Source organism: Coregonus clupeaformis, chromosome 17, assembly GCF_020615455.1.
Source record: "Coregonus clupeaformis isolate EN_2021a chromosome 17, ASM2061545v1, whole genome shotgun sequence".
Classification (NCBI taxonomy): Eukaryota; Metazoa; Chordata; class Actinopteri; order Salmoniformes; family Salmonidae; genus Coregonus; species Coregonus clupeaformis.
The window spans coordinates 51,567,669-51,593,934 of NC_059208.1; the positions used below are offsets into that span (position 1 = coordinate 51,567,669).

The 26,266-nt window shown below is 46.3% G+C and overlaps 1 protein-coding gene across 1 annotated transcript; it reads right to left on the reverse strand.

Moving 5' to 3' along the window:
* Positions 1 to 1,541: 1,541 nt before the first annotated feature.
* Positions 1,542 to 16,718, reverse strand: LOC121560739 (RNA-binding protein 24). Its single transcript, XM_041873657.2, has 4 exons — positions 16,264 to 16,718; positions 15,159 to 15,282; positions 14,352 to 14,406; positions 1,542 to 2,950 (listed from the first exon to the last, which is right to left on the reverse strand). Exons 1-4 carry the CDS (start codon positions 16,429 to 16,431, stop codon positions 2,608 to 2,610), a joined length of 690 nt encoding a protein of 229 aa, XP_041729591.1. The 5' UTR covers positions 16,432 to 16,718; the 3' UTR covers positions 1,542 to 2,607.
* Positions 16,719 to 26,266: the final 9,548 nt, after the last annotated feature.

Below are 26,266 nucleotides of genomic sequence, written 5' to 3' on the forward strand. Positions count from 1 at the left end.
GGTTGGTGAGGCTGTGAGGAGTGGGTACAGGGTACAGGGCCATGGGGTTGGTGAGGCTGTGAGGAGTGGGTACAGGGCCAGGGGGTTGGTGAGGCTGTGAGGAGTGGGTACAGGGCCAGGGGGTTGGTGAGGCTGTGAGGAGTGGGTACAGGGCCAGGCGGTTGGTGAGGCTGTGAGGAGTGGGTACAGGGTACAGGGCCATGGGGTTGGTGAGGCTGTGAGGAGTGGGTACAGGGTACAGGGCCAGGGGGTTGGTGAGGCTGTGAGGAGTGGGTACAGGGTACAGGGCCAGGGGGTTGGTGAGGCTGTGAGGAGTGGGTACAGGGTACAGGGCCAGGGGGTTGGTGAGGCTGTGAGGAGTGGGTACAGGGTACAGGGCCAGGCGGTTGGTGAGGCTGTGAGGAGTGGGTACAGGGCCAGGGGGTTGGTGAGGCTGTGAGGAGTGGGTACAGGGCCAGGGGGTTGGTGAGGCTGTGAGGAGTGGGTACAGGGCCAGGCGGTTGGTGAGGCTGTGAGGAGTGGGTACAGGGCCAGGGGGTTGGTGAGGCTGTGAGGAGTGGGTACAGGGCCAGGGGGTTGGTGAGGCTGTGAGGAGTGGGTACAGGGTACAGGGCCATGGGGTTGGTGAGGCTGTGAGGAGTGGGTACAGGGCCAGGGGGTTGGTGAGGCTGTGAGGAGTGGGTACAGGGTACAGGGCCAGGCGGTAGGTGAGGCTGTGAGGAGTGGGTACAGGGCCAGGGGGTTGGTGAGGCTGTGAGGAGTGGGTACAGGGCCAGGGGGTTGGTGAGGCTGTGAGGAGTGGGTACAGGGCCAGGGGGTTGGTGAGGCTGTGAGGAGTGGGTACAGGGTACAGGGCCAGGGGGTTGGTGAGGCTGTGAGGAGTGGGTACAGGGCCAGGGGGTTGGTGAGGCTGTGAGGAGTGGGTACAGGGTACAGGGCCATGGGGTTGGTGAGGCTGTGAGGAGTGGGTACAGGGCCAGGGGGGTTGGTGAGGCTGTGAGGAGTGGGTACAGGGCCAGGGGGTTGGTGAGGCTGTGAGGAGTGGGTACAGGGTACAGGGGGTTGGTGAGGCTGTGAGGAGTGGGTACAGGGTACAGGGCCATGGGGTTGGTGAGGCTGTGAGGAGTGGGTACAGGGCCAGGGGGTTGGTGAGGCTGTGAGGAGTGGGTACAGGGCCAGGGGGTTGGTGAGGCTGTGAGGAGTGGGTACAGGGTACAGGGCCATGGGGTTGGTTAGGGTTAGGATAGGAGGGCAGTGTGTGTACCTGACACCAGCCCAGCCAGTCGGCTCTAGGACAGAGGACAGAGGTGGAAGTGCTGACAGGGCCAGGCAGGCAGGCAGGACAGAGGGGAGACAGTTCCCAAATGGGCCCAGGGATTAAAATGTGACAGCTCAACAAATGAGGACAAGTGATGCGTTCTTTCCAGAGTGATCCGTCTGTGTGGCACTGGGCTAACTGTCCCACCCCCTCCCCAGCTGCTCCCTCTCTTTCTCTCTCTCTCTTTCACTCTCTTTTTCTTTCACTCCCTCCCTCTCTTTCACTCTGACTAGATCCCATTGCACAGAGCCAGAGAGCACGACTGGGCCCATTGTCCTTGCCACTATGTACGCAACTGTGTGTGTGTGTGTGTGTGTGTGTGTGTGTGTGTGTGTGTGCGCGTGTGTGCGCGTGTGTGCGTGTGCGTGTGTTTGAGACTAACTGATTTGGTGCTTCTCATTGTCTGAAAACATGTTTTTCTTTCTTTCTTTGTGAGTTGCCTTCATATTGTTTGTGATGCACTTTGAAGAGTTGATGGCATTTTCGGTTATTCCTGCAGTTTTTTTGTCTCCTGGTGAACTGTTTGTTTGCTTTGCATAGGTCAAGAGGTCAAGATACAGAGTCAAAAAAGGGACATTCAGCATCAGGAAGTTAAAAAGGTAGTTCTTAACGTGTGACACAAGCTACAAACCTTCTCCTTTTCTCCACAGTTATTTCAGCTATTCCCTGACACGCAGAGCTTGTCTTTACTAACACACTGGAAACTGATACATTTCCCTGATTATCAGAAAATTAACTTCAATGCACTTGAAAAGACAGAAGGACAAGAGCCCTCGAAATGTGATAATAAATATAGGTTGCAAGGGCTTCAGAACCAAAACACTTTGGGACACGCCTAAGTGTCCCGTAAAGAGAACGCTCTCTCTCTCCTATGTTAATGACAGCAATGGGACATAAAGTCATGTTTTACACCAAGCTACAACCACAGTGATTAGTTGTTGCATTTCTCCTCTAGAAATAAATACTCTACTACAATTATAATAATAGTAATAATGATATTAATAACAACAATAATAATCATAAGGATAAATCCACCTTCCTTACTTTGTTCTGTGAATCTGTAACGTTTTCTATTTTTTTCTTTTTTGGTTTAAGCACAGCAAGTTGGAAAGCTACTGTATGGAGTTCCCACCTCACCATCATCATCATCACCACCCTCTTATCGACTCCGTCACTTAACAACACGGCCCCTCTCTCTTCCTCTTCATCATCCTCTCCCCTTCACAGCCAATCAGCCGAGGCCGGCCGTGGACCTCCCATCCCCTTGTGTCCAATGGCTGCAGTGGCTGCTATTGCATGCGGTCAGCTTGCAGCTGCTGAGGCTGGTACTGACCGAAGGCCGTGGCTGCAGCGACGGCTGACCCCGGTGCGGCCGTAGCCAGGGGCTGCTGAACATAGCCGTAACCGGCTGTGGTTAGGTACCCGGCCGCCGCAGGGGAGGCGGCGTAGGGATACTGCTCGTAGGCTGCGGCGGCAGCGCTAGCTGCGGCGGAGTACTGTGCGTAAGCGGCTCCGGTGTAGTCGATGTAAGGGGAGGAGGCGGTGGAGGCGGCACTGGGCTGCATGCCGTGAGGGATGACCATAGTGCTTGGCTGCATGAAGGCCTGAGGGTATACGTAGTGAGCAGGTATCCTGCAGGACAGATACAGACAGACAGGGAGTTAGAGGTAAAGATCCCAGACCTGGCCTTACACAGCCACCGACAGACAGCATCAACCCCCCCAGCCTGACAGCAGAACCAACCACAGCCAACCCAACCACACTGCAGCCAAGTGCCCACCAATACATCAATACACAAGTCAATAACACCACAGAGACACCTGCTAGTAGCTAATAAAGATATAGGGTTGCCAAAATAGAGATCTCTCTGTGGGACAAAACATTGAATGGTGAGAGGTGTTCAAAGCTCAGAGGGGTTCTGTTCTCTGATAAGGGATAGGAAGACATTTTGGGTTTTCAGTGACCCTGCCTGCCTATCACATGCTGTAAGAGATTTAGGCAAAGGAAGTGTTTGGTAGCATTGACGCCATCTTGGAGAGACAATCCATGTACACTAAGCTTTGCCAACTTTCCAGGTTTGAGTTTGGAAAGATGGAGAGATGGAGAGAGAAGAGAACCTGATTTGTCTGTGCTTGGTCACATGGATTTGACCCTGGGGCCATTCCTAGTTGGGAGAGGGAGGGAGGGAGGGAGGGAGGGAGGGAGGGAGGGAGGGAGGGAGGGAGGGAGGGAGGGAGGGAGGGAGGGAGGGAGGGAGGGAGGGAGGGAGGGAGGGGGGCATTGTGAAAATGTCACTGCCACTTTGACAGCTGGACAGTTTTCAAAAAGGACACTGCTGGCTGTTTCCCCCTCTGTGCTTAGACAAAGAGCCCCGGGCCGGGTGCTAGGCTAGCTGCAATCAGGAACAATGAGCACATTCTGCCTTTCATGACATATCCTGACCGTGAGGCTCGGCTCGCTAGGCTCTCTCTAGAGCTATCAGCTAGCATGATGATGGGAAAGTTATACTATTGTTTTGGTAGAGGAAACTCAAGTTGTTGACCTAGATGGGGAAATCAAGAATGAAATTCCTCAAAATACTAAAATAAACTAAACTGGTATTAATTAGAGTCAAGTTCATGATTCATGATCAAAAGGAATGAGTAACATAATCAGTGTTATGACATAATGAGTGACATAATCACTTTATAATTGGCTTATCACCATTTTATCAATTGTGAATGTTGGGTTTAGATGAGTTGTGGTCTGGTGTGGATTTTTGACGGTCTGGAATGCTGTGCATGATGTGATGATGTCATCAACAGCTCATTAAAATCTGTTGAGAAACAACCTAACATTTGATTGGACCAAAAAATATACTGACATCAATTAAGCCAATAAGAAACAAGGTGGAGAGAGGAAGCTTTTGTACAGTCATAGAGTTTGGAATCTGGACCGAAGGAGGAGAAAAGAGAAATAAAATATCTATCGTGGCAACCCTATTGTCAGGACTCCATTACCCAACCAATCACATCTCACAACACTAGCCCCAAAGAGGAAGCAGGAAAAAAACAACAGAAAGTCTACAAACACAGGCGTCAAAGAAAATAAATGTCAACACAGTCCACATGGATCACCAACACAGCACAACCACAACCACTCACTGAAAGAAACTTAAAGGAAATAAACAAAACAGGGTCAGAGGTTAGAGGCGCTCCTATGACATCACAACCTTGGCAGATGCCTCGGCCTGGCCTGCTGGCACGCTGCTGTTTCAGCACAGTGATACAGTCACAACACAGGCTGGAGACACACACACACACACACACACACACACAGGCTGGAGACACACACACACACACACACACAGGCTGGACACACACACACACACACACACACACACAGGCTGAACGACGCACAACAACACAATACACACACAGTGGATGTACACAGACCACAACAAACTAACACAACACAAGACACAAGGGCGACTACAAAGAAAAACTCTCACACACACACATAGGGACGCAAAGGATGGTGACACAAAGAAACACAAAATGCGGTGTCCACCGCAAACCAACACAAACGCACACGCCCAGACTGCCCTACTCATTCTAAACCACAGAGAGAAGAATTAAAACACATTCAGACACTTCAGTAAATTCCTCAACTAACATTCTTGGCATCTGTAGTTCTGTATGACATGTGCAAATTGTCGAAGCTGACCGTTGTTGTGCCTCCCCATTAATAGCTATATTAAGACATGGGATGCATCCCCCATAGGGTTCTGGTCAAAAGTAGTGCACTATATAGGGAATAGGGTGCCACCCAGACATGGTGTTAGAAGTGGGATCAAACAGGTATTTTATAATGCTATTTTCATCGCTTTTTGGAGACACTATTATATTTTACAATATGGAGAAACATGCACAAAAATAAGCTTTTTCACACCCCATATGAAACATGTTATAGGGTATCAAATCAAATACACATATTTTGACCAATATGTTAATTGTGTAGATAATCCTCTAAGAAAACCAATGGGTATATTTATATCCTCTTAGAAAACCAATAGTCCAAACCTTATGTCTCTATCACAATCCGTTCAAAGGTTATTGGAGGTTTTACTCTTGTAGGATGGCCAAAATTAGGGTGACTAAATCAATGGCGGCCAGAGATTCAAAGTGGTAAAAAATAAGGAAAACTGCACAGCATCGCCTCAGCTAGGCTGGATGACTGCTGTGCAAGAATGAAGGCTACCCGACAGGCTCACATTCCCATTGAACTCGTCATATTTCTTCTCGAATCCGCAGGACATAAAACAATATAGAGGTAAGACAGATATCAATTTTGAGACATGACATAGTAGTTTTATATTTTAGTATACACTTCTCATATTAATACGAAATTCCTGTTCTTTTTTGAAGATTTCTCACAAAAAACGAGCATAACTCTGTGAAATGTCAACGGAGCACTGAGCATACCGCAAGCTTTTTATTTTCAAAGCCTTTTACATTTAATTTAGCTCGTGTCATGCTAATTCTGCTTTTTGCGACCCGTAGAAAACAACTTTGAAGACACACCACAACATGTAAAAATCCTCAAAAGTTTCTGGGAGAAAACTGCACCGCTCTGTCAACAGAGCTCCGTGTTTATTAAGGAATGTTTTAGATTACGAAATCAAACTTTTTGGGATATACTGTTAATGAAATGTTAGATAAAGACCCCACTGAACGATTCAGAGCATGAATAATCATATTTGTCTTGGTAAAATGTATTTTATAACATAAGGGAGTGAAATTTCATTACCAAAGTGTGTTTTCACCCTCTCTGGACAGAGGGGTGGACACCCTACATGTTATGCAGAGCTACAACACACACTAAGATGTTCTGTAGTAGCACATTTGCAATTGTAGAGAATTAAATTACAGCATTCAACTGGTATGTTTCAGTGGTGGTGAAACATGCTGGTGTTGGAAATAAAGGCTGCATCCCAAATGGCACAATATTCCCTTTAAGTGCACTACTTTTGACCAGGGACCAACAGTAGTGTACTATATGGGGAATAGGGTGCCATTTGGGCACATACAAAGTATGAAGAACACAGACGTTAAAATGGCCCATGCTTGTAAGCATAAATTAGACTGTTTAAAGCAATCACTCTGCCCAAGAGAGTATCATCCCTGTTCGTTTTTTCTAAAATATATCACAGTACAGTATAGGCAAGGTACAAACAAGTACGGTTTCCATAAGTAGTCATGTAACTGCAGGAAGCCATTCCTGTAATGTGGATCTGGTCTCAGACATGCTCTTTGTTGCCTGGCCTCATTTATGATTAGCAGGAGAGACTGGAGGCTGGGCCCCAGCTATTTTCTGCTTGCCTGTCATCCTACATACGATTTACTGTGCTATGTTCCCATCCCTAGAACTCATTTGGGATTAAATCCCACCTTACCTTTATTCACTTTCACTTTCTATCTATCCTCTCCTTTCTCTCCCTCTATCCTTCCTACTATTTTTCTATCCCATTCAACATTAGACTACCACAACCTGTTTCTCCATCTCCAACAGCATAAACCTCTTCTATGTTGGCAAATGCTGATTCACCTAACACACAAACACACACAAACAACACACCAAATCCACTCATCTGCCATGGATTCATTTCTGTATCAGTGTTGATCATGGGAAGCACTGGCTACCCTCTGATTCCCATTAAAATGCCCTCTTTTCCCTATGGATACAAGTGAGGTAAAAAAAATACTAGGGTTATTGTGTTTCTCAATGCTCTGTGTAAATATATTATCTTTCTGTGTTTGGACCGTTGCAGTCCTGCCGACCAGCGGTTGGTAAAGTTCAAGGCTAAATAAAGGTCTGTTCCCATCACATGCCATGTGGGTGACATCGTCGATGGGGGGGTTTAGGAGTACACACCTGTTGTTCTCCGCCACATTAGAACCGTTGGGATTCTGTTGCATTAAGAGCTGAGGAGCCAGTCCTTAACTAACACCCTTAAATGTGAGAAGCGTAGAGGAGCGGCATTGGTGCTATAATAACAACTATGGACCTGCTGCTACATGCTAAAGTGTGGTGATGGCCAAGGAGCTGGTGGCTGCTGCTACATGCTGTAGTGTGGTGATGGCCAAGGAGCTGGTTGCTGCTGCTACATGCTGTAGTGTGGTGATGGCCAAGGAGCTGGTGGCTGCTGCTACATGCTGTAGTGTGGTGATGGCCAAGGAGCTGGTTGCTGCTGCTACATGCTGTAGTGTGGTGATGGCAAAGGAGCTGATTGCTGCTGCTACATGCTGTAGTGCGGTGATGGACAAGGAGCTGGTTGCTGCTGCTACATGCTGTAGTGCCGTGATGGCCAAGGAGCTGGTTGCTGCTGCTACATGCTGTATTGCCGTGATGGCCAAGGAGCTGGTTGCTGCTGCTACATGCTGTAGTGTGGTGATGGCCAAGGAGCTGGTTGCTGCTGCTACATGCTGTAGTGTGGTGATGGCCAAGGAGCTGGTTGCTGCTGCTACATGCTGTAGTGTGGTGATGGCCAAGGAGCTGGTTGCTGCTGCTACATGCTGTAGTGTGGTGATGGCAAAGGAGCTGGTTGCTGCTGCTACATGCTGTAGTGTGGTGATGGCCAAGGAATTGGTGGCTGCTGCTACATGCTGTAGTGTGGTGATGACCAAGGAGCTGGTGGCTGCTGCTACATGCTGTAGTGTGGTGATGGCCAAGGAGCTGGTTGCTGCTGCTACATGCTGTAGTGTGGTGATGGCAAAGGAGCTGGTTGCTGCTGCTACATGCTGTAGTGTGGTGATGGCCAAGGAGCTGGTTGCTGCTGCTACATGCTGTAGTGTGGTGATGGCCAAGGAGCTGGTTGCTGCTGCTACATGCTGTAGTGCGGTGATGGCAAAGGAGCTGGTTGCTGCTGCTACATGCTGTAGTGCGGTGATGGACAAGGAGCTGGTTGCTGCTGCTACATGCTGTAGTGCCGTGATGGCCAAGGAGATGGTTGCTGCTGCTACATGCTGTAGTGCCGTGATGGCCAAGGAGCTGGTTGCTGCTGCTACATGCTGTAGTGTGGTGATGGCCAAGGAGCTGGTTGCTGCTGCTACATGCTGTAGTGTGGTGATGGCCAAGGAGCTGGTTGCTGCTGCTACATGCTGTAGTGTGGTGATGACCAAGGAGCTGGTGGCTGCTGCTACATGCTGTAGTGTGGTGATGGCCAAGGAGCTGGTTGCTGCTGCTACATGCTGTAGTGTGGTGATGGCCAAGGAGCTGGTTGCTGCTGCTACATGCTGTAGTGTGGTGATGGCCAAGGAGCTGGTTGCTGCTGCTACATGCTGTAGTGTGGTGATGGCCAAGGAGCTGGTTGCTGCTGCTACATCCTGTAGTGTGGTGATGGCCAAGGAGCTGGTTGCTGCTGCTAAATGCTGTAGTGTGGTGATGGCAAAGGAGCTGGTTGCTGCTGCTACATGCTGTAGTGTGGTGATGGCCAAGGAGCTGGTTGCTGCTGCTACATGCTGTAGTGTAGTGATGGCAAAGGAGCTGGTTGCTGCTGCTACATGCTGTAGTGTGGTGATGGCCAAGGAGCTGGTGGCTGCTGCTACATGCTGTAGTGTGGTGATGGCCAAGGAGCTGGTGGCTGCTGCTACATGCTGTAGTGTGGTGATGGCCAAGGAGCTGGTTGCTGCTGCTACATGCTGTAGTGTGGTGATGGCCAAGGAGCTGGTTGCTGCTGCTACATGCTGTAGTGTGGTGATGGCAAAGGAGCTGGTTGCTGCTGCTACATGCTGTAGTGTGGTGATGGCCAAGGAGCTGGTTGCTGCTGCTACATGCTGTAGTGTGGTGATGGCCAAGGAGCTGGTGGCTGCTGCTACATGCTGTAGTGTGGTGATGGCCAAGGAGCTGGTTGCTGCTGCTACATGCTGTAGTGTGGTGATGGCCAAGGAGCTGGTTGCTACTGCTACATGCTGTAGTGTGGTGATGGCCAAGGAGCTGGTGGCTGCTGCTACATGCTGTAGTGTGGTGATGGCCAATGAGCTGGTTGCTGCTGCTACATGCTGTAGTGTGGTGATGGCCAAGGACATGGTTGCTGCTGCTACATGCTGTAGTGTGGTGCTGGCCAAGGAGCTGGTTGCTGCTGCTACATGCTGTAGTGTGGTGATGGCCAAGGAGCTGGTTGCTGCTGCTACATGCTGTAGTGCGGTGATGGCCAAGGAGCTGGTTGCTGCTGCTACATGCTGTAGTGTGGTGATGGCCAAGGAGCTGGTTGCTGCTGCTACATGCTGTAGTGTGGTGATGGCCAAGGAGCTGGTTGCTGCTGCTATATGCTGTAATGTGGTGATGGCCAAGGAGCTGGTTGCTGCTGCTACATGATGTAGTGTGGTGATGGCCAAGGAGCTGGTTGCTGCTGCTACATGCTGTAGTGTGGTGATGGCCAAGGAGCTGGTTGCTGCTGCTACATGCTATAGTGTGGTGATGGCCAAGGAGCTGGTTGCTGCTGCTACATGCTATAGTGTGGTGATGGCCAAGGAGCTGGTTGCTGCTGCTACATGCTGTGGTGTAGTGATGGCAAAGGAGCTGGTTGCTGCTAATACATGCTGTAGTGTGGTGATGGCCAAGGAGCTGGTTGCTGCTGCTACATGCTGTGGTGTGGTGATGGCAAAGGAGCTGCTTGCTGCTGCTACATGCTGTAGTGTGGTGATGGCCAAGGAGCTGGTTGCTGCTAATACATGCTGTAGTGTGGTGATGGCCAAGGAGCTGGTTGCTGATGCTACATGCTGTAGTGTGGTGATGGCCAAGGAGCTGGTTGCTGCTGCTACATGCTGTAGTGTGGTGATGGAAAAGGAGCTGGTTGCTGCTGCTACATGCTGTAGTGTGGTGATGGCCAAGGAGCTGGTTGCTGCTGCTACATGCTGTAGTGTGGTGATGGAAAAGGAGCTGGTTGCTGCTGCTACATGCTGTAGTGTGTTGATGGCAAAGGAGCTGGTTGCTGCTGCTACATGCTGTAGTGTGGTGATGGCCAAGGAGCTGGTTGCTGCTGCTACATGCTGTAGTGTGGTGATGGAAAAGGAGCTGGTTGCTGCTGCTACATGCTGTAGTGTGGTGATGGCCAAGGAGCTGGTTGCTGCTGCTACATGCTGTAGTGTGGTGATGGCCAAGGAGCTGGTTGCTGCTGCTACATGCTGTAGTGTGGTGATGGCCAAGGAGCTGGTTGCTGCTGCTACATGCTGTAGTGTGGTGATGGCCAAGGAGCTGGTTGCTGCTGCTACATGCTGTAGTGTGGTGATGGCCAAGGAGCTGGTTGCTGCTGCTACATGCTGTAGTGCGGTGATGGCCAAGGAGCTGGTTGCTGCTGCTACATGCTGTAGTGCGGTGATGGCCAAGGAGCTGGTTGCTGCTGCTACATGCTGTAGTGTGGTGATGGCCAAGGAGCTGGTTGCTGCTGCTACATGCTGTAGTGTGGTGATGGCCAAGGAGCTGGTTGCTGCTGCTATATGCTGTAATGTGGTGATGGCCAAGGAGCTGGTTGCTGCTGCTACATGCTGTAGTGTGGTGATGGCCAAGGAGCTGGTTGCTGCTGCTACATGCTGTAGTGTGGTGATGGCCAAGGAGCTGGTTGCTGCTGCTACATGCTATAGTGTGGTGATGGCCAAGGAGCTGGTTGCTGCTGCTACATGCTATAGTGTGGTGATGGCCAAGGAGCTGGTTGCTGCTGCTACATGCTGTGGTGTAGTGATGGCAAAGGAGCTGGTTGCTGCTAATACATGCTGTAGTGTGGTGATGGCCAAGGAGCTGGTTGCTGCTGCTACATGCTGTGGTGTGGTGATGGCAAAGGAGCTGCTTGCTGCTACTACATGCTGTAGTGTGGTGATGGCCAAGGAGCTGGTTGCTGCTAATACATGCTGTAGTGTGGTGATGGCCAAGGAGCTGGTTGCTGCTGCTACATGCTGTAGTGTGGTGATGGCCAAGGAGCTGGTTGCTGCTGCTACATGCTGTAGTGTGGTGATGGAAAAGGAGCTGGTTGCTGCTGCTACATGCTGTAGTGTGGTGATGGCCAAGGAGCTGGTTGCTGCTGCTACATGCTGTAGTGTGGTGATGGAAAAGGAGCTGGTTGCTGCTGCTACATGCTGTAGTGTGGTGATGGCCAAGGAGCTGGTTGCTGCTGCTACATGCTGTAGTGTGGTGATGGCCAAGGAGCTGGTTGCTGCTGCTACATGCTGTAGTGTGGTGATGGAAAAGGAGCTGGTTGCTGCTGCTACATGCTGTAGTGTGGTGATGGCCAAGGAGCTGGTTGCTGCTGCTACATGCTGTAGTGTGGTGATGGCCAAGGAGCTGGTTGCTGCTGCTACATGCTGTAGTGTGGTGATGGCCAAGGAGCTGGTTGCTGCTGCTACATGCTGTAGTGTGGTGATGGAAAAGGAGCTGGTTGCTGCTGCTACATGCTGTAGTGTGGTGATGGCCAAGGAGCTGGTTGCTGCTGCTACATGCTGTAGTGTGGTGATGGCCAAGGAGCTGGTTGCTGCTGCTACATGCTGTAGTGTGGTGATGGCCAAGGAGCTGGTTGCTGCTGCTACATGCTGTAGTGTGGTGATGGCCAAGGAGCTGGTTGCTGCTGCTACATGCTGTAGTGTGGTGATGGCCAAGGAGCTGGTTGCTGCTGCTACATGCTGTAGTGTGGTGATGGCCAAGGAGCTGGTTGCTGCTGCTACATGCTGTAGTGTGGTGATGGCCAAGGAGCTGGTTGCTGCTGCTACATGCTGTAGTGTGGTGATGGCCAAGGAGCTGGTTGCTGCTGCTACATGCTGTAGTGTGGTGATGGAAAAGGAGCTGGTTGCTGCTGCTACATGCTGTAGTGTGGTGATGGCCAAGGAGCTGGTTGCTGCTGCTACATGCTGTAGTGTGGTGATGGCCAAGGAGCTGGTTGCTGCTGCTACATGCTGTAGTGTGGTGATGGCCAAGGAGCTGGTTGCTGCTGCTACATGCTGTAGTGTGGTGATGGCCAAGGAGCTGGTTGCTGCTGCTACATGCTGTAGTGTGGTGATGGCCAAGGAGCTGGTTGCTGCTGCTACATGCTGTAGTGTGGTGATGGCCAAGGAGCTGGTTGCTGCTGCTACATGCTGTAGTGTGGTGATGGCCAAGGAGCTGGTTGCTGCCCTCCCACAGCTGTTTCTATCTATGGTTGTGTCCCATATGGCACCCTATTCTCTCTATATAGTGCACTATTTTTCATCAGGGCCCCGGTCAAAAGTAGTGCTCTATATAGCGAATAGGGTGGCATTTGGGACATACCCTATGTCTGTGGCCTTGGGCTATAATGTATGGATGTGGTTGATCTACCACAGCTGTATCTACAGTATGTATGTATGTGGCCCTTTAAACCTCCCAGGGCCTCTAGCCAGCATGTGTTGGGCCTGCTGTTTTTAAAGAGCATCCCATTCCGACATGACAGAGAGAGCCCGAGCCCCCTGCTCCCCAGCGCACGCTTCATACGACTGCAGCGTCAGCAGTCCAGCCTTTGTGTGGCACAATGGAGAAGCTTGTTTTCCTTAACGCCGCAGCCCATGTGACGAAAGCTTGTTCAGAGGCTGTGGCATCCAGACATTTGTTTGTGTCACAGTAGAGCTTTTGGGGCACTGCTCTACCACTGGACTGGACTACGCACAAGACACACACACACACACCCTAACACAAACACACATGATAGTAAGGTGTTTTGCGTCAACTAAACTAGTAAAAAGATCTCCTTCAGTGTGGAGATATATGTACTCATCCCATGTGCCTTGATAGTGATTTTTCCAATGATTACTTTCTTGTGAACAGACACCATTATCTCTGAATGAGACACAGCACCTCTCCTGAGAGTCGTAGGGGTCTGAAGTATACCATATAGGGATAGATAGATAGATGGAGGGAGAGGGAAATAATATGAGAGAGAGAGAGAGAGAGAGAGAGAGAGAGAGTGAGTTTGAGAGTTTAGGTGTTAATGCTAGAATTATTAATTCCAAGAAGGTCATTAAAAAAGACACATGCAAGCAATGAGTTGTTGATAGGTTTTGGTGGGGTTGGTTTGGTTTGGAGTAGGGGTGAGAGTGGTGGGAAGTAATACAAAAATCACACCGCAAATCGTCACTCACTCCAACAAGACATCCAAAAACATATATAGAACATCCTGTTACCAAAGAAAATGTAAATCACAAGCTACAGCACAAAATAATCAAATAAATATATATTTGTTAAACTTTGCTCTCCCTTACAAAGTCAACATTCTTCCAGAAAAACGGAAAAGAACACCCCCCAAAATCTTCAATCCATCTTTTCTTTTCATTAAATAGAAAACACATGGTTTAGCTATCAACACCACTTCATAACAGTAAAACAGCACACAAAGCTCTAATTGCTATTCAAATTAAAACTCAAAACCAAAAATTTAAACCAACATACATGCATCTATAATCACCATTTGAGCTTGTTTGTGTGTGTTTGAGATTACAGGTAATTCCCCTGGTCTGATCTGTGACATGCCCACAGCACTAATCCTGAAACCACCAGTTATCTTAACCCATATCGAGCCTGTCGGACCAGAGAGATAGATAACATTGAGTCATTGAGGCTGTAACTTTCCATCAGTTGTACTCAACAAATAACACACACACACTCATACAATGAACACACACTTTCTCTTTCACTCACACAAACCTTACATTTTTTATATTTAGGTAAACTTTGTAGTCAGTGATAAAAAGAAAGAGGATTTGTGAAACGTTTTGTTTCAACATAACTATCATGCACTGTAATCATGTAAGTATGGAGAAAAATAGGAGTAAGCAGAAAACAATTATATAAACAGATTATATAAACATACATGTCATTGTATGAACATATCTAACAATGCTAGACTTCAGCCAAATTAGGAACATTGGCTCTTTAGATTCTGTGAGGTTACACCAGAGAGGTTTCATATACAGTAGCTCAATTTTTATGAGGTCATTTGTTAATGTATATCCATCAACACCCAACCATCCCCTCAACACAAAGATGCTGCTGTACTTACCCATAAGGCCTTTGGATAAAGGCAGGATGGATTTGTGGAACACCAAAGGTGAAACCTGGATGGAGATGTGGAATGGTCAAAATGAATTGATGATCTTATTAATGTCATTATGTGAGTCCCAAATGGCACCCTATTGTCCATTTAGTGCACTACGTTTTTAGTGCACTACTTTTGACCAGGACCAATAGAAGTACACTATATAGGGAACAAGCTGCCATTTGGGACACACATATTCAGAACATTCTAGACACAATAGTTATTTTAATGACATCCTGAATCATGTATTGAATGAACACATTTATTTTCCATATTTATGTGACAGAAGGATTAAAATAAGTACTGAGCTCATCATGATGGTATTCTGAACCAGGCATGATTTGTGTGGAAAAGATTAGGACAATATGAAAAAGAAATGCAAAGTTTTAAGATGAGACCTGGTGCATGTTCTGTAGGACACACCCTCAATGTTCTCAGAACATTAACATACAGAACAGGTAGCTGAAAAAGTACTGTGTGTGTGTGTGTGTGTGTGTGTGTGTGTGTATGTGTGTGTGTGTGTGTGTGTGTGTGTGTGTGTGTGTGTGAGAGAGAGTGTGAGAGTGTGAGAGTGTGAGTGTGTGTGTGTGTGAGTGTGAGTGTGAGTGTGAGTGTGAGTGTGAGTGTGTGTGTGTGTGTGTGTGCGTGTGCGTGTGCATGCGTGTGCGTGTGCGTGTGTGTGAGTGTGTGTGTGTGTGTGAGTGTGTGTGTGTGCGTGCGTGCGTGCGTGTGTGCGTGTGTGTGTGTGTGTGTGTGTGTGTGCGTGTTTACCTGGCTGCATCACCCGTGGCTTGGCCCCAAGGTACGCCAGGTTGACGTTGGCTTTCCTGCCGTCGATGATGGGGTTGGGATCTTTACAGGCCCTGTCTGCAGCCGAGCGGTCCGCCATCGTCACCTGCAGGGATACACAGAGAGGGAGAGAGAACAGGGAAGAAGCAGGTTAAAGGGTGAAAGTGGTGATGAAGTGGGATGGTTAAAGTATGATCAAAACGATCAGCATTCACCAATGTTCATATTCATTAGCTAAAGGGGCAATTATTTGAGAAAATATGGATATCACACTTGGGCCCAACTGTCACTCAATATTTATAAAATATAGGTAACCCTCATTATTTATTGTAAGTTGAGATCTTAGGTGCTGATGAGTTATTTCCTTGTGTTCCAGAGGAGAAGCTGGATAGAACACTTATCTATCTATAGATACTCATTCACTCAAAATAATTGAACCTCTTTATGTCAGTACATTGTTTTCCTCTGTACTTGGCTGAGGACAAGTTTACTTTAAGATCTTAACTGCTTCTGCGCTGATGACTATAATAATTATATTTGAGAGTAATTCATCTCTGTAAGCGCTTTTGGGGCTGTGGTAGGCCTTTCTCAAATAAGTTGAACCAGAAACCCAAGGAAAACTTTTCAACTCATCAGAAACTACAAGCTAATATTTCACATAAATGTGTTTAAAACTAAATGGCTGCAAAGAGGGAGGGACCATGACACTAAACCAGGTGTATAGTAGCCAATCATTCTCTCATCAATGCTCTTAGAGACATTGACATAATGATGACGTTCTGCACATCATCTTCCCAAGACTCATATTCTGACCATGCCAGGGCGCGCGCAACAAGTTGTAATGTAGCCTATCGGTTGTTTTCAATGATAGAACGCTCCAATCTGAAAACACAGGCCTACTTATAAAAAACGTAAAATGTACACTTTTCAATGTATATTAAATATAATGAAATACACTAGCCTAACCAACACCCATTTAACGATGACGTGATTTGCTGCCATTTGAAAGATTGCAGGCATTTGACAGACAGTGCAAGTGAGGTCTCTGTTCAAAGTTATGACAAATAAATACTATATTGATACTTACGAATCCATACCCCCTGGATTTGCCGGTCTGTCGGTCGGTAATCACGACTGCTTCTTCAATTTCTCCGAACACTTCAAAATATTTCCTGAGACTGGAATCTGTGGTGTGATACGGAAGACCCCCGACAAAAATCTTCGTGTAGGTCGTGTCCTTCTGCGTGGTGTGCATCTTCACCAATATCTTAGTGCACAATAGTAGAAATAGAAACAATACGAAATATAGTGCAATGTTTCCTTATCACCTAGTTACGTTATTTATAAGTATTTCTATAAAAATGGACAATATGAGATTTACAACTGGAGAGGCTTCAGAGAAATAACACAAAACTCGACAAAAATCAAGATTCGAGGTAGATTATCTTTCGACACTTAAAGGAGATATGGAGCGGATTGTCCAAGAGATCATCAGGTGTTTTCTTCGTAACTGTCGTGACTAACTAAATAGGTTTCGGACCCATTCCTAAAAGCGCTGCCCATAACTCCACCCCGTTCCAAAGCACGAGGGCGGTACAGTGCGTGCATTGCTGCCCGCCCACATGCTCCGCTACAAGCTCAAACAAACAGCTGGGAAGCGCGCAGAATGAAAAACATCCATTCCTGCAATGTGATGAGGAAGAATAGGCTATATTACCACATATTTAACCACCATGAAGGTTATGGTCATTCGTTTTTTCATAACCCTAAAATGAGCTGTTCTTACACCAATTGTATAGCTCAGAGGAAGGTTGGTTGGGTACATTTTTGGCATTAACCCACAGTGTCACAGACAACACCCAATTATACTGAATAAAGGTATGGCTTAAAAAATTAACGTATTGGTTCTCTTCCTGTCCCAAGGGATACCTTCCAGCAGGTGGTCTGCCCGGGCCGGCCCATTACGCACGTAGAGGATAAGTGGCCAGCCCAGGGATGCATATGTTTTAGTGGCAGCAGCAGTGCAGCATGACCAATGCAGACAGGTGTAATCTCTGGGCCTCAAGATTCCACTCAAATTGAGTTTCATTGTAGAATAATGCAGTACCGTGTTTAGTTTTGTTCGGGACTATCAAACACGGGACGCTGCTATACCAAGACCATTGTAGGCATGTAGGACAATAGGTCGGGACAGCAATTTACAGTTTTCTAGTCCCCTGATGTCTCATATGAGGATATTGATGATTGAACTGTGGTAAAACCCGTTTAGGAGTGAGTTCAACCGAGTGATGATGGAACTTAGGCAGTTTATGATAACCTTTATAAGTGACTTACATGGAAGATCTGTGCGTGCGTAAGGACGCGGCCGCGGATTGCGCACGCTTTGCACTGTCCATTCAAGATCATATCTTCAGAAAAATGGTTTAATGCTTAAGCGTATCATACGAATAGGTTAAATTGTATATTTTAGTACCGCAGTGCCTTGAGGTCAGATGAATGTCCACTTTTGGGTCTTGTAGGGCTTGTAATAAAAAATAGCCTAACGATAGGCCTAATGATAATGACAATGATAATAAGACGTAAACTGGTTACTTTCATCTCGGTCGGAAATCATGGAGCAGACCTCTGTCTTTCAATCCGTTTTTCATGACTGAATATAGAAAATTATGAGCCTCTCTCCTGCTTTCCACAACAACTGGTCTAATACGGATAATTGTATTTGCTTGTAATTTCTACGGAGACATCTGATACGCAACTCTGTCTAAATCATTCATATGGTTCCACCTCCATGGACTAATTCAGCCATGGAGACACGCGGCCTACATAGGCCCTAATACTGGTATGTGTCCGGTTGCTTGTACTGTAATATGATAAGTTGCCTAAATGTGATGTGGCCGGTTAGCTGTCATTTTGTTCTAGGACTTGTCACCTCCTCCTCTACCCGAACGTAATAGCGTGAAGTGCCACTGGACTCTCCAGTCCCAAAATGCCATAGACATCTCCTAGGTCACTATTCCCGGTACCAACCTGATAGAGCGACTTTGCGGTGTCTCTGTGTGGATCACTCACTATTTTATTCATTTGTGCCCACACGCCCTTTACAGCCCGGAGCGGAGCCGCAGTAGGATCCGTTTCGGGTTTCAGCTGACACACAATGGAGACGCTATCGTGTTGAGTCCCTTTTTTGTCTCTGTTCGTGCGCAGCATGCTGACTAATCAGAATCCCCTTACATTTTGACTAAGAAAACGCACAGGGTCTCTGGTAAATCCTCATCAATGGGTTATCCTTAATCCCTTATGTGCATATCTCTGATGTGTTTATAGGCCTATATCATAAACGTATATGTTTGGGAGTGTGCCAAATAGACCCAGAAAAATGTAATACATAGGCCTACATACACTGAGGGTACAAAACATTAGGAACACCTTCCTAATATTGAGTTGCACCCCGTTGTGCCCTCAGAACAGCCTCAGTTTGTCGAAAAGTGTCGAAAGTGTTCCACAGGGATGTTGGCCCATGTTGACTCCAATGCACCCCACGGCTGGATATCCTTTGGGTGGTGGACCATTCTTGATACACAAGGGAAACTATTGAGCATGAAAAACCCAGCAGCATTGCAGTTCTTAACACACTCAAACCGGTGCACCTGGCACCTACTACCATACCCCGTTCAAAGGTACTTCAATCTTTTGTCTTGCCCATTCACCCTCTGAATGGCACACAATTGTGTCAAGGTTAAAAAAAAAATCCTTCTTTAACCTGTCTCCTCCCCTTTATCTACACTGATTGAAGTGGATTTAACAAGTGACATCAATAAGGGATCGTAGCTTTCACCTGGATTCATGGAAAGAGCAGGTGTTCCTAATGTTTTGTACACTCAGTGTAGATACTCTAGTATATGCAGGTCCTATAACTCAGTGAATGATGGATCTCTATGAGTGTATGTAGCTTACACTGAACAAAAAATATAAATACAACATGCAACAATTTCAAAGATTTTAGTGAGTTACAGTTCATATAAGGAAATCAGTCAATTGAAATAAATAAATAATGCCCTAATCTATAGATTTCACATGACTGGGAATACAGATATGCATCTATTGGTCACAGATACCTTTTTAAAAAAGGTAAAAGGCAGGGGTGTAGATCAGAAAACCAGTCAGTATCTGGTGTGACCACTATTTGCCTCATGCAGCGCAACATATCTCCTTCGCATAGAGTTCATCAGGCTGTTGATTGTGGAATGTTGTCCCACTCCTCTTCAATAGCTGTGCAAAGTTGCTGGATATTGGGGGAATCTGGAACACGCGATCATACACATCGATCCAGAGCATCCCAAACATTCTCAATGGATGACATGTCTGGTGAGTATGCGGGCCTTGGAAATACTGGGACATTTTCAGCTTTCAGGAATTGTGTACAGATCCTTGCGACATGCTGAAACATTGAGGTGATGGCGGCGGATGAATGGCATGACAATGGGACTCAGGATCTCGTCACAGTATCTCTGTGCATTCAAATTGCCATTGATAAAATGCAATTGTGTTCGTTGTCCGCAGCTTATGCCTTCCCATACCATAACCCCACCGCCACCATGGGGCACTCTGTTCACAATGTTGACATCAGCAAACCGCTTCCCACACAATGCCATACACGCTGTCTGCCATGTACCCAGTTTCCCGGAGACGATTTGTGACAGTTTGCACAGAAATTCTTCGGTTATGCAAACCCAGTTTCATTAGCTGTTCAGGTGGCTAGTCTCAGACGATCCCGTAGGTGAAGAAGCCAAATGTGGAGGTCCTGGGCTGGCATGGTTACAAGTGGTTGTGTGGCTGGTTGGATGTACTGCCAAATTCTCTAAAACGATGTTGGAAGGCAGCTTATGGTAGAGAAATTAACATTAAATTATCTGGAAACAGCTCTGGTGGACATTCCTGCAGTCAGCATGCCAATTGCAGGCTCCCTCAAAACTTGAGACATCTGTAGCATTGTGTTGTGTTACAAAACTGCACATTTTAGAGTGGCCTTTTATTATCCCCAGCACAAGGTGCACCTGTGTAATGATCACGTTTTAATCAGCTTCTTGATATGCCACACCTGTCAGGTGGATGGATTATTTTAGCAAAGGACAGGGATGTAAATACATTTGTGCACAACTTTTGAGAGAAATAAGCTTTTTGTGGCAAATGGAACATTTCTGGGCTCTTTTATTTCAGCTCATGAAACATGGGACCAAGACTTTACATGTTGTGTTTATATTTTTCTTCAGTATAAATACAATTTTGGAATTCCATTACTTATTCTATTCAGCGTTCCACTTAAAGTGCACCATCATGATGGGCTACCCACTTGATTAAGCGCTATGGGGATGGTCATTGGTCATGTTTGGAAAATTGAAAAGTAATACTAGAAAACTGGCAAATACTTAACCTACTGTGCAGGGTTGGGTAGGTTACCTTCTAAATGTAAGCCGTTACAGTTACTAGTTACCTGTACAAAATTGTAATCAGTAATGTAACTTTTGGATTACCCAAACTCAGTAAAGTAATCTGATTACTTTCCCCTTAAGAGGCATTAGAAGACAAAAATTATCCATCAAACGAATTTAGTGTCATCATAGTGGTTTCTGACTTGTGGTCAGACTCGTTTAGGTGGAACAAACTTAAACTTGCACCTTTATTCAATGCTGAATTGAATGTCATTGAGAAAACAGAAAGGTGTCCTTGTGTATTTCTTTGCAAACATCCTTTCTAAATTTAAAAGTAATCCAAGAAGTAATCATTTACTTTTTCAAACATATCTGTAATCTGATTACAATATTTTTTGCTGGTAACGTAACTGATTATATTTAATCTGATTACAAAAAACTAACTGTAATCAGTTACTCCCCAACCCTGCTGACGTGATCAAAAGACATAGGCTGGTTTCCCAAAAGCATCGTTGCACTATGATAATCTTTCATCCATTTAGTTTCAATGGAATTAAGATTATGTTAGTGCTACGATGCTTTTGGGAAACACAGCCCTAGTCATTCTGAGAATGTGACTACGTTTTTCACCAGTTGAAAAACACAGCACACCTGTCAAGCATATAAAGCCCAAAGGTCATGGGTCATTTGAGAACAGATGAATTCTACACACAGTCAAACCACGGTTGTTCTCTCTCTCGCTCTCGCTCTCGCTCTCGCTCTCGCTCTCTCTCTCTCTCTCTCTCTCTCTCTCTCTCTCTCTCTCTCTCTCTCTCTCTCTCTCTCTCTCTCTCTCTCTCTCTCTCTCTCTCTCTCTCTCTCTCTCTCTCTGCAAGCGCTGGGGGTTGGACACCTGAAATACAAAACTGACACACAAAAAATATCACACTTTTCTTTCATTTCAATTGCCTATTTACATAAGGACAGATACGACCGCCAGATGCATTGCACCACCACACCTTAGCTTACATGCTAATTTCCAGTGATTGTCCCCAAATGAGCATTAAAGTAATGAGACCTACTTTTTAGACACTATACGGAAAACACCAATACACTCTTAGATATGATGACACCAAATATCTTCTGTAAGTTAGTTATACTGAACAGTGCTGGAGAGTCATTTAATTCCATGGAAACAGCATCATCTTGTGTTCAAAACAGCTTTCAACTCAACGTTCATAATGGCAGCACATAAAATAAGTGGAAAAAATCCCTTAACCTTTATAAATTAATGGAAAATAAATATCTCCATGATTTCGTTTTTGGTTAATTGACAATCTTTTTTATAATAATAATATTGACCCCCTTTATAGAATATAATTTTGCATTGAAAAGTAAACCCCCATAGCATCTTGAGATCTCTATTCTTATTCATGCCACAGTAAATACGTCATACAAGTCTTATAAACAGACTGAATGCACATACACTGTGATGTTTTTGTATACAAAACACAAATAGACATCACTGATCTCTCTCCCGCCCCCTCACTCAATTTCTCTTCCTCTTCTTCACCCCATCTGCCATTTTTTCCCTCCCTCATTTTATCCTTCCTTCCGTTCTGACACACTAGGCTCTAATACATAAATAAGGTGCTTCCAGCCAGGTGCTAGAACATCTCCACAGTTTGCTCAATCTGTTGAAACGTGGAGTCATTCTCCATCTCCAGAGAGGCTGATAGAAGCTGCCCACTGACCCCACTTCTGACTCCCTCACCCCCACTCTCCCTGACCCCTCCATCCCCTCCTCCCTGGGTCTGGGTCGGGTCTGTGTCCGGTGGGTCCTGCTGGATCCCTCTCGGGCTGAGTGGGGTCTCAGGGGCCTGGAGGACCTCCACAGGGGTGACTACGTCCCCCTCTCCGGTTTTCGCTGCAGTGTTTGGGCCACAGACACCAGCTGACTTAGTCCTCAGCCTCACCTTCAGCTCCTCCTCTTTGCGCTAAAAGAGAAAACAAAGAAATGTAGTGAGTGATGAAAGAGTATGTGTGTAGTATGAAGTTGGCTATGAGCACCGTCATATTCAAGGCAAATATAGTTCAAGTTGGTCCCTGTTTAACCCCCTTAAGCCAGTTTTCCCTTATTCCTCTCACCTAACATTCCTATTTTTCATGTCATAATCACTAGCTCTTCATAGGCCACTTTTATCATATTCCTCACCTTGTTGCGTCTCTCCTCGGCCTGCCTCATCCTCTCCTCCATGTCCTCTTTGGTGGTGACAGACTGGTCCCTCCTGCCCTTCAGAGACTCCAGGTGAGGGGGAGGCCTACGTGAGGGTGTCTCTGTGTCAACAATCTGATCATACACACACAGCAATTAAACCATGAGTGAATACACACTCCAACAAAACATATTAGGTAAACACTCATATACTGCAGTTAGTGTAATTAACAAAAAAAATACCATCTCTTCAATACAGTGTTACTGTCCTTTCATATTCAATCAGTTATGCACTCACTTACCATAAGATGGCAGCAGTTTTCTAAATAATCACAACACTAATCAAGAGACTATCCAACCAAGCCCCAGTTTTATGATGAAAAGAGATTATGGAACTCATCCTCTCACTTGAGGTCCTCACCTTACCGGGGTCTGTACCCAGGAAACTACCACCACTAGCAGGTGTGTGTGTGTGCGTGTGTGTTTGATTGTGACACCACTATAGAGGTCTGAGGCTACATAAGGCTACACTTTGCTCTGCCCCACCAGTAGACCTGGCCGGTACCCACCATGTTGTATGCCTCCTCGCTGGCCCTCTCCCTGGGCTGGGCAGGTATGATGCCTTGGCTAAGCAGCTGCTCCAGGATCTCACTGGACCTGGGTCTCTCACCATTCTCCTGAACCAGGCCAGGGCTGTGGGCTGGGAGTGGAATACACACAAGTTCTCTGACAAGCATAGATATACACTCTTTCACTCTCTCTCTTTTACACACACACACCTGCTAGTGGTGGTAGTTTCCTGGGTACAGCCCCCGGTAAGGTGAGGACCTCTCCAGTGTCCAGGACCACTCCACTGTCTGTGGTGAACTTTGACACTGCAGAGTCGCCCCTACTGCCTTGTTTACTCCCTGTGTCATCCTGTTGGGAGGAATTACAATGTCACTTATATAAGTTAAATACACATTGGCAATGTCCTAAAGGCCTTTAAACATATACTGAACACAAATTTAAGCGCAACATGCAACAATTTCAACGATTTTACTGAGTTACAGTTCATATAAGGAAATCAGTCAATTGAAACAAATTCATTAGGCCCTAATCTATGGACTTCACGACTGGTCGGGCGCAGCCATGGGTGGGCCTGGAAGGTCATAGGCCCACCCACTTGGGAGCCAGGCCCACCCACTGAGGAGCCAGGCCCAGCCAATCAAAATGAGCTTTTCCCCACAAAAGGGCTTTATTACAGACAGAAATACTCCTCAGTTTCATCAGCTGTCCAGGTGGCTGGTCTCAGACGATCCCGCAGGTGAAGAAGCCGGATGTGGAGGTCCTGGGCTGGCGTGGTTACACGTGGTCTGCGGTTGTAAGGCCGGTTGGACGTCCTGCTAAATTCTCTAAAACGACGTTGGAGGCAGCTTACGGTAGAGAAATTAACATTCAATTTTCTGGCAACAGCTTTGGTGGACATTACTGCAGTCAGCATGCCAATTGCACACTCCCTCAAAACTTGAGACATCTGTGGCATTGTGGTGTGTAACAAAACAGCACATTTTAGAGTGGCCTTTTATTGTCCCCAGCACAAGGTGCACCTGTGTAATGATCATGCTGTTTAATCTGCTTCTTGATATGTCACACCTGTCAGGTGGATGGATTATATTGGCAAAAGAGAAATTATCACTAACAGGGATGTAAACACATTTGTGCACACAATTTGAGAAAAATAAGCTTATTTTCTTTGCATATGGAAAATGTCACTTTACATTTGCGTTTATATTTTTGTTCAGTATAAAATGTTGCCTATTACTATATTAGATCAAGCATTAAAAGGCATGTAATCTGTATTGTTGAATGGTAGCGGAATAGTCTGGTTGATTTTAGAAGAATCGTGACAGCAGATGAAAGGATGTGGCAACCCAGCAAATCAAATTGGCGAAGCCTGAGACTCAATGGAGCAGAAAATAGCGCCACTTGCAATGCCGGATGTGTGCCATTCCATTCCAATAATCTTATCTAAACCTCCAACTTTCAAAAGACCAGTCTAACATTGTGATAAGAGTTATAAATAGCAATAGGAATGGGGAACTGTCTGTAGCCTACCACGATTCTGGAGCTGGAGCTGCCGCATCCCATATTTACTTCCAAGAGAACAGCTTTCGGCTACAGAGGTTCTACAGTTTATTGAGAATTTCGCGGGATATTGACGCATAAGGACCCTCTCAAGCAGTCGGATTCCTTCACACTATCCATAGTGTGTCCTATGTCGCCATGGACTCTGTGCGTTACCATGGCCCGTTGCTACAATAAATCTGACCCGGTTTGTATTTATTTTGTATTTGTATTTATTAGGGATCCCCATTAGCTGCTGCCAAGGCAGCAGCTACTCTTCCTGGGGTCCAAACATATTAAAACACTTACATTACATATAAAACAAAATATAAAACAGTACATCATATACCATTATTACACCACTACCTATCTACAATACAAAATGTTTAATACCACCATACAACAATATCACAATGTGTGTGTATGCATGTGTCTATATCTTTGTGTGTGTCTCTTCACAGTCCTCGTTGTTCCATAAGGTTTATGTCTTCCTGTTTTTTAAATCTGATTCTACTGCTTGCATCAGTTACCTGATGTGGAATAGAGTTCCATGTAGTCATGGCTCTATGTAGTACTGTGCGCCTCCAATAGTCTGATCTGGTCTTGGGGACTGTGAAGAGACCTCTGGTGGCATGTCTTGTGGGGTATGCATGTCAACACCTTTTACAAAAACAAGCAGTGTCAAGTCAATCTCTCTTCCACTCTAAGCCAGGAGAGACTGACATGCATGTCATTCATGTTAGCTCTCCGTGTACTTTTAAGGGCCAGCCGTGCTGCCTTGTTCTGCGCCAACAGCAATTTTCCCAAGTCCCTCTTTGTGGCATCTGACCACACTACTGAACAGTAGTCTAGGTGCGACAAAACTAGGGCCTGTAGGACTTGCCTTGTTGATAGTGTTGTTAAGAAGGCAGAGCAGCGCTTAATTATGGACATACTTCTCCCCATCTTAGCTACTGTTGTATCAATATGCTTTGACCATGACAGTTTACAATTCAGGGTTACTCCAAGCAGTTTAGTCACCTCAACTTGCTCAATTTCCACATGATTCATTATGATATGTAGTTGAGGTTTAGGGTTTAGTGAATGATTTGACCCAAATACAATGCTTTTAGTTTTGGAAATATTTAGGACTAACTTATTCCTTGCCACCCATTCTGAAACTAACTGCAACTCTTTGTTAAGTGTAGCAGTTATTTCAGTTGCTGTAGTAGCTGACGTGTATAGTGTTGAGTCATCCGCATACATAGACACACTGGCTTTACTCAAAGCCAGTGGCATGTCGATAGTAAAGATGGAAAAAAAGTAATGGGCCTAGACAGCTGCCCTGGGCAATTCCTGATTCTACCTGGATTAAGTTTGAG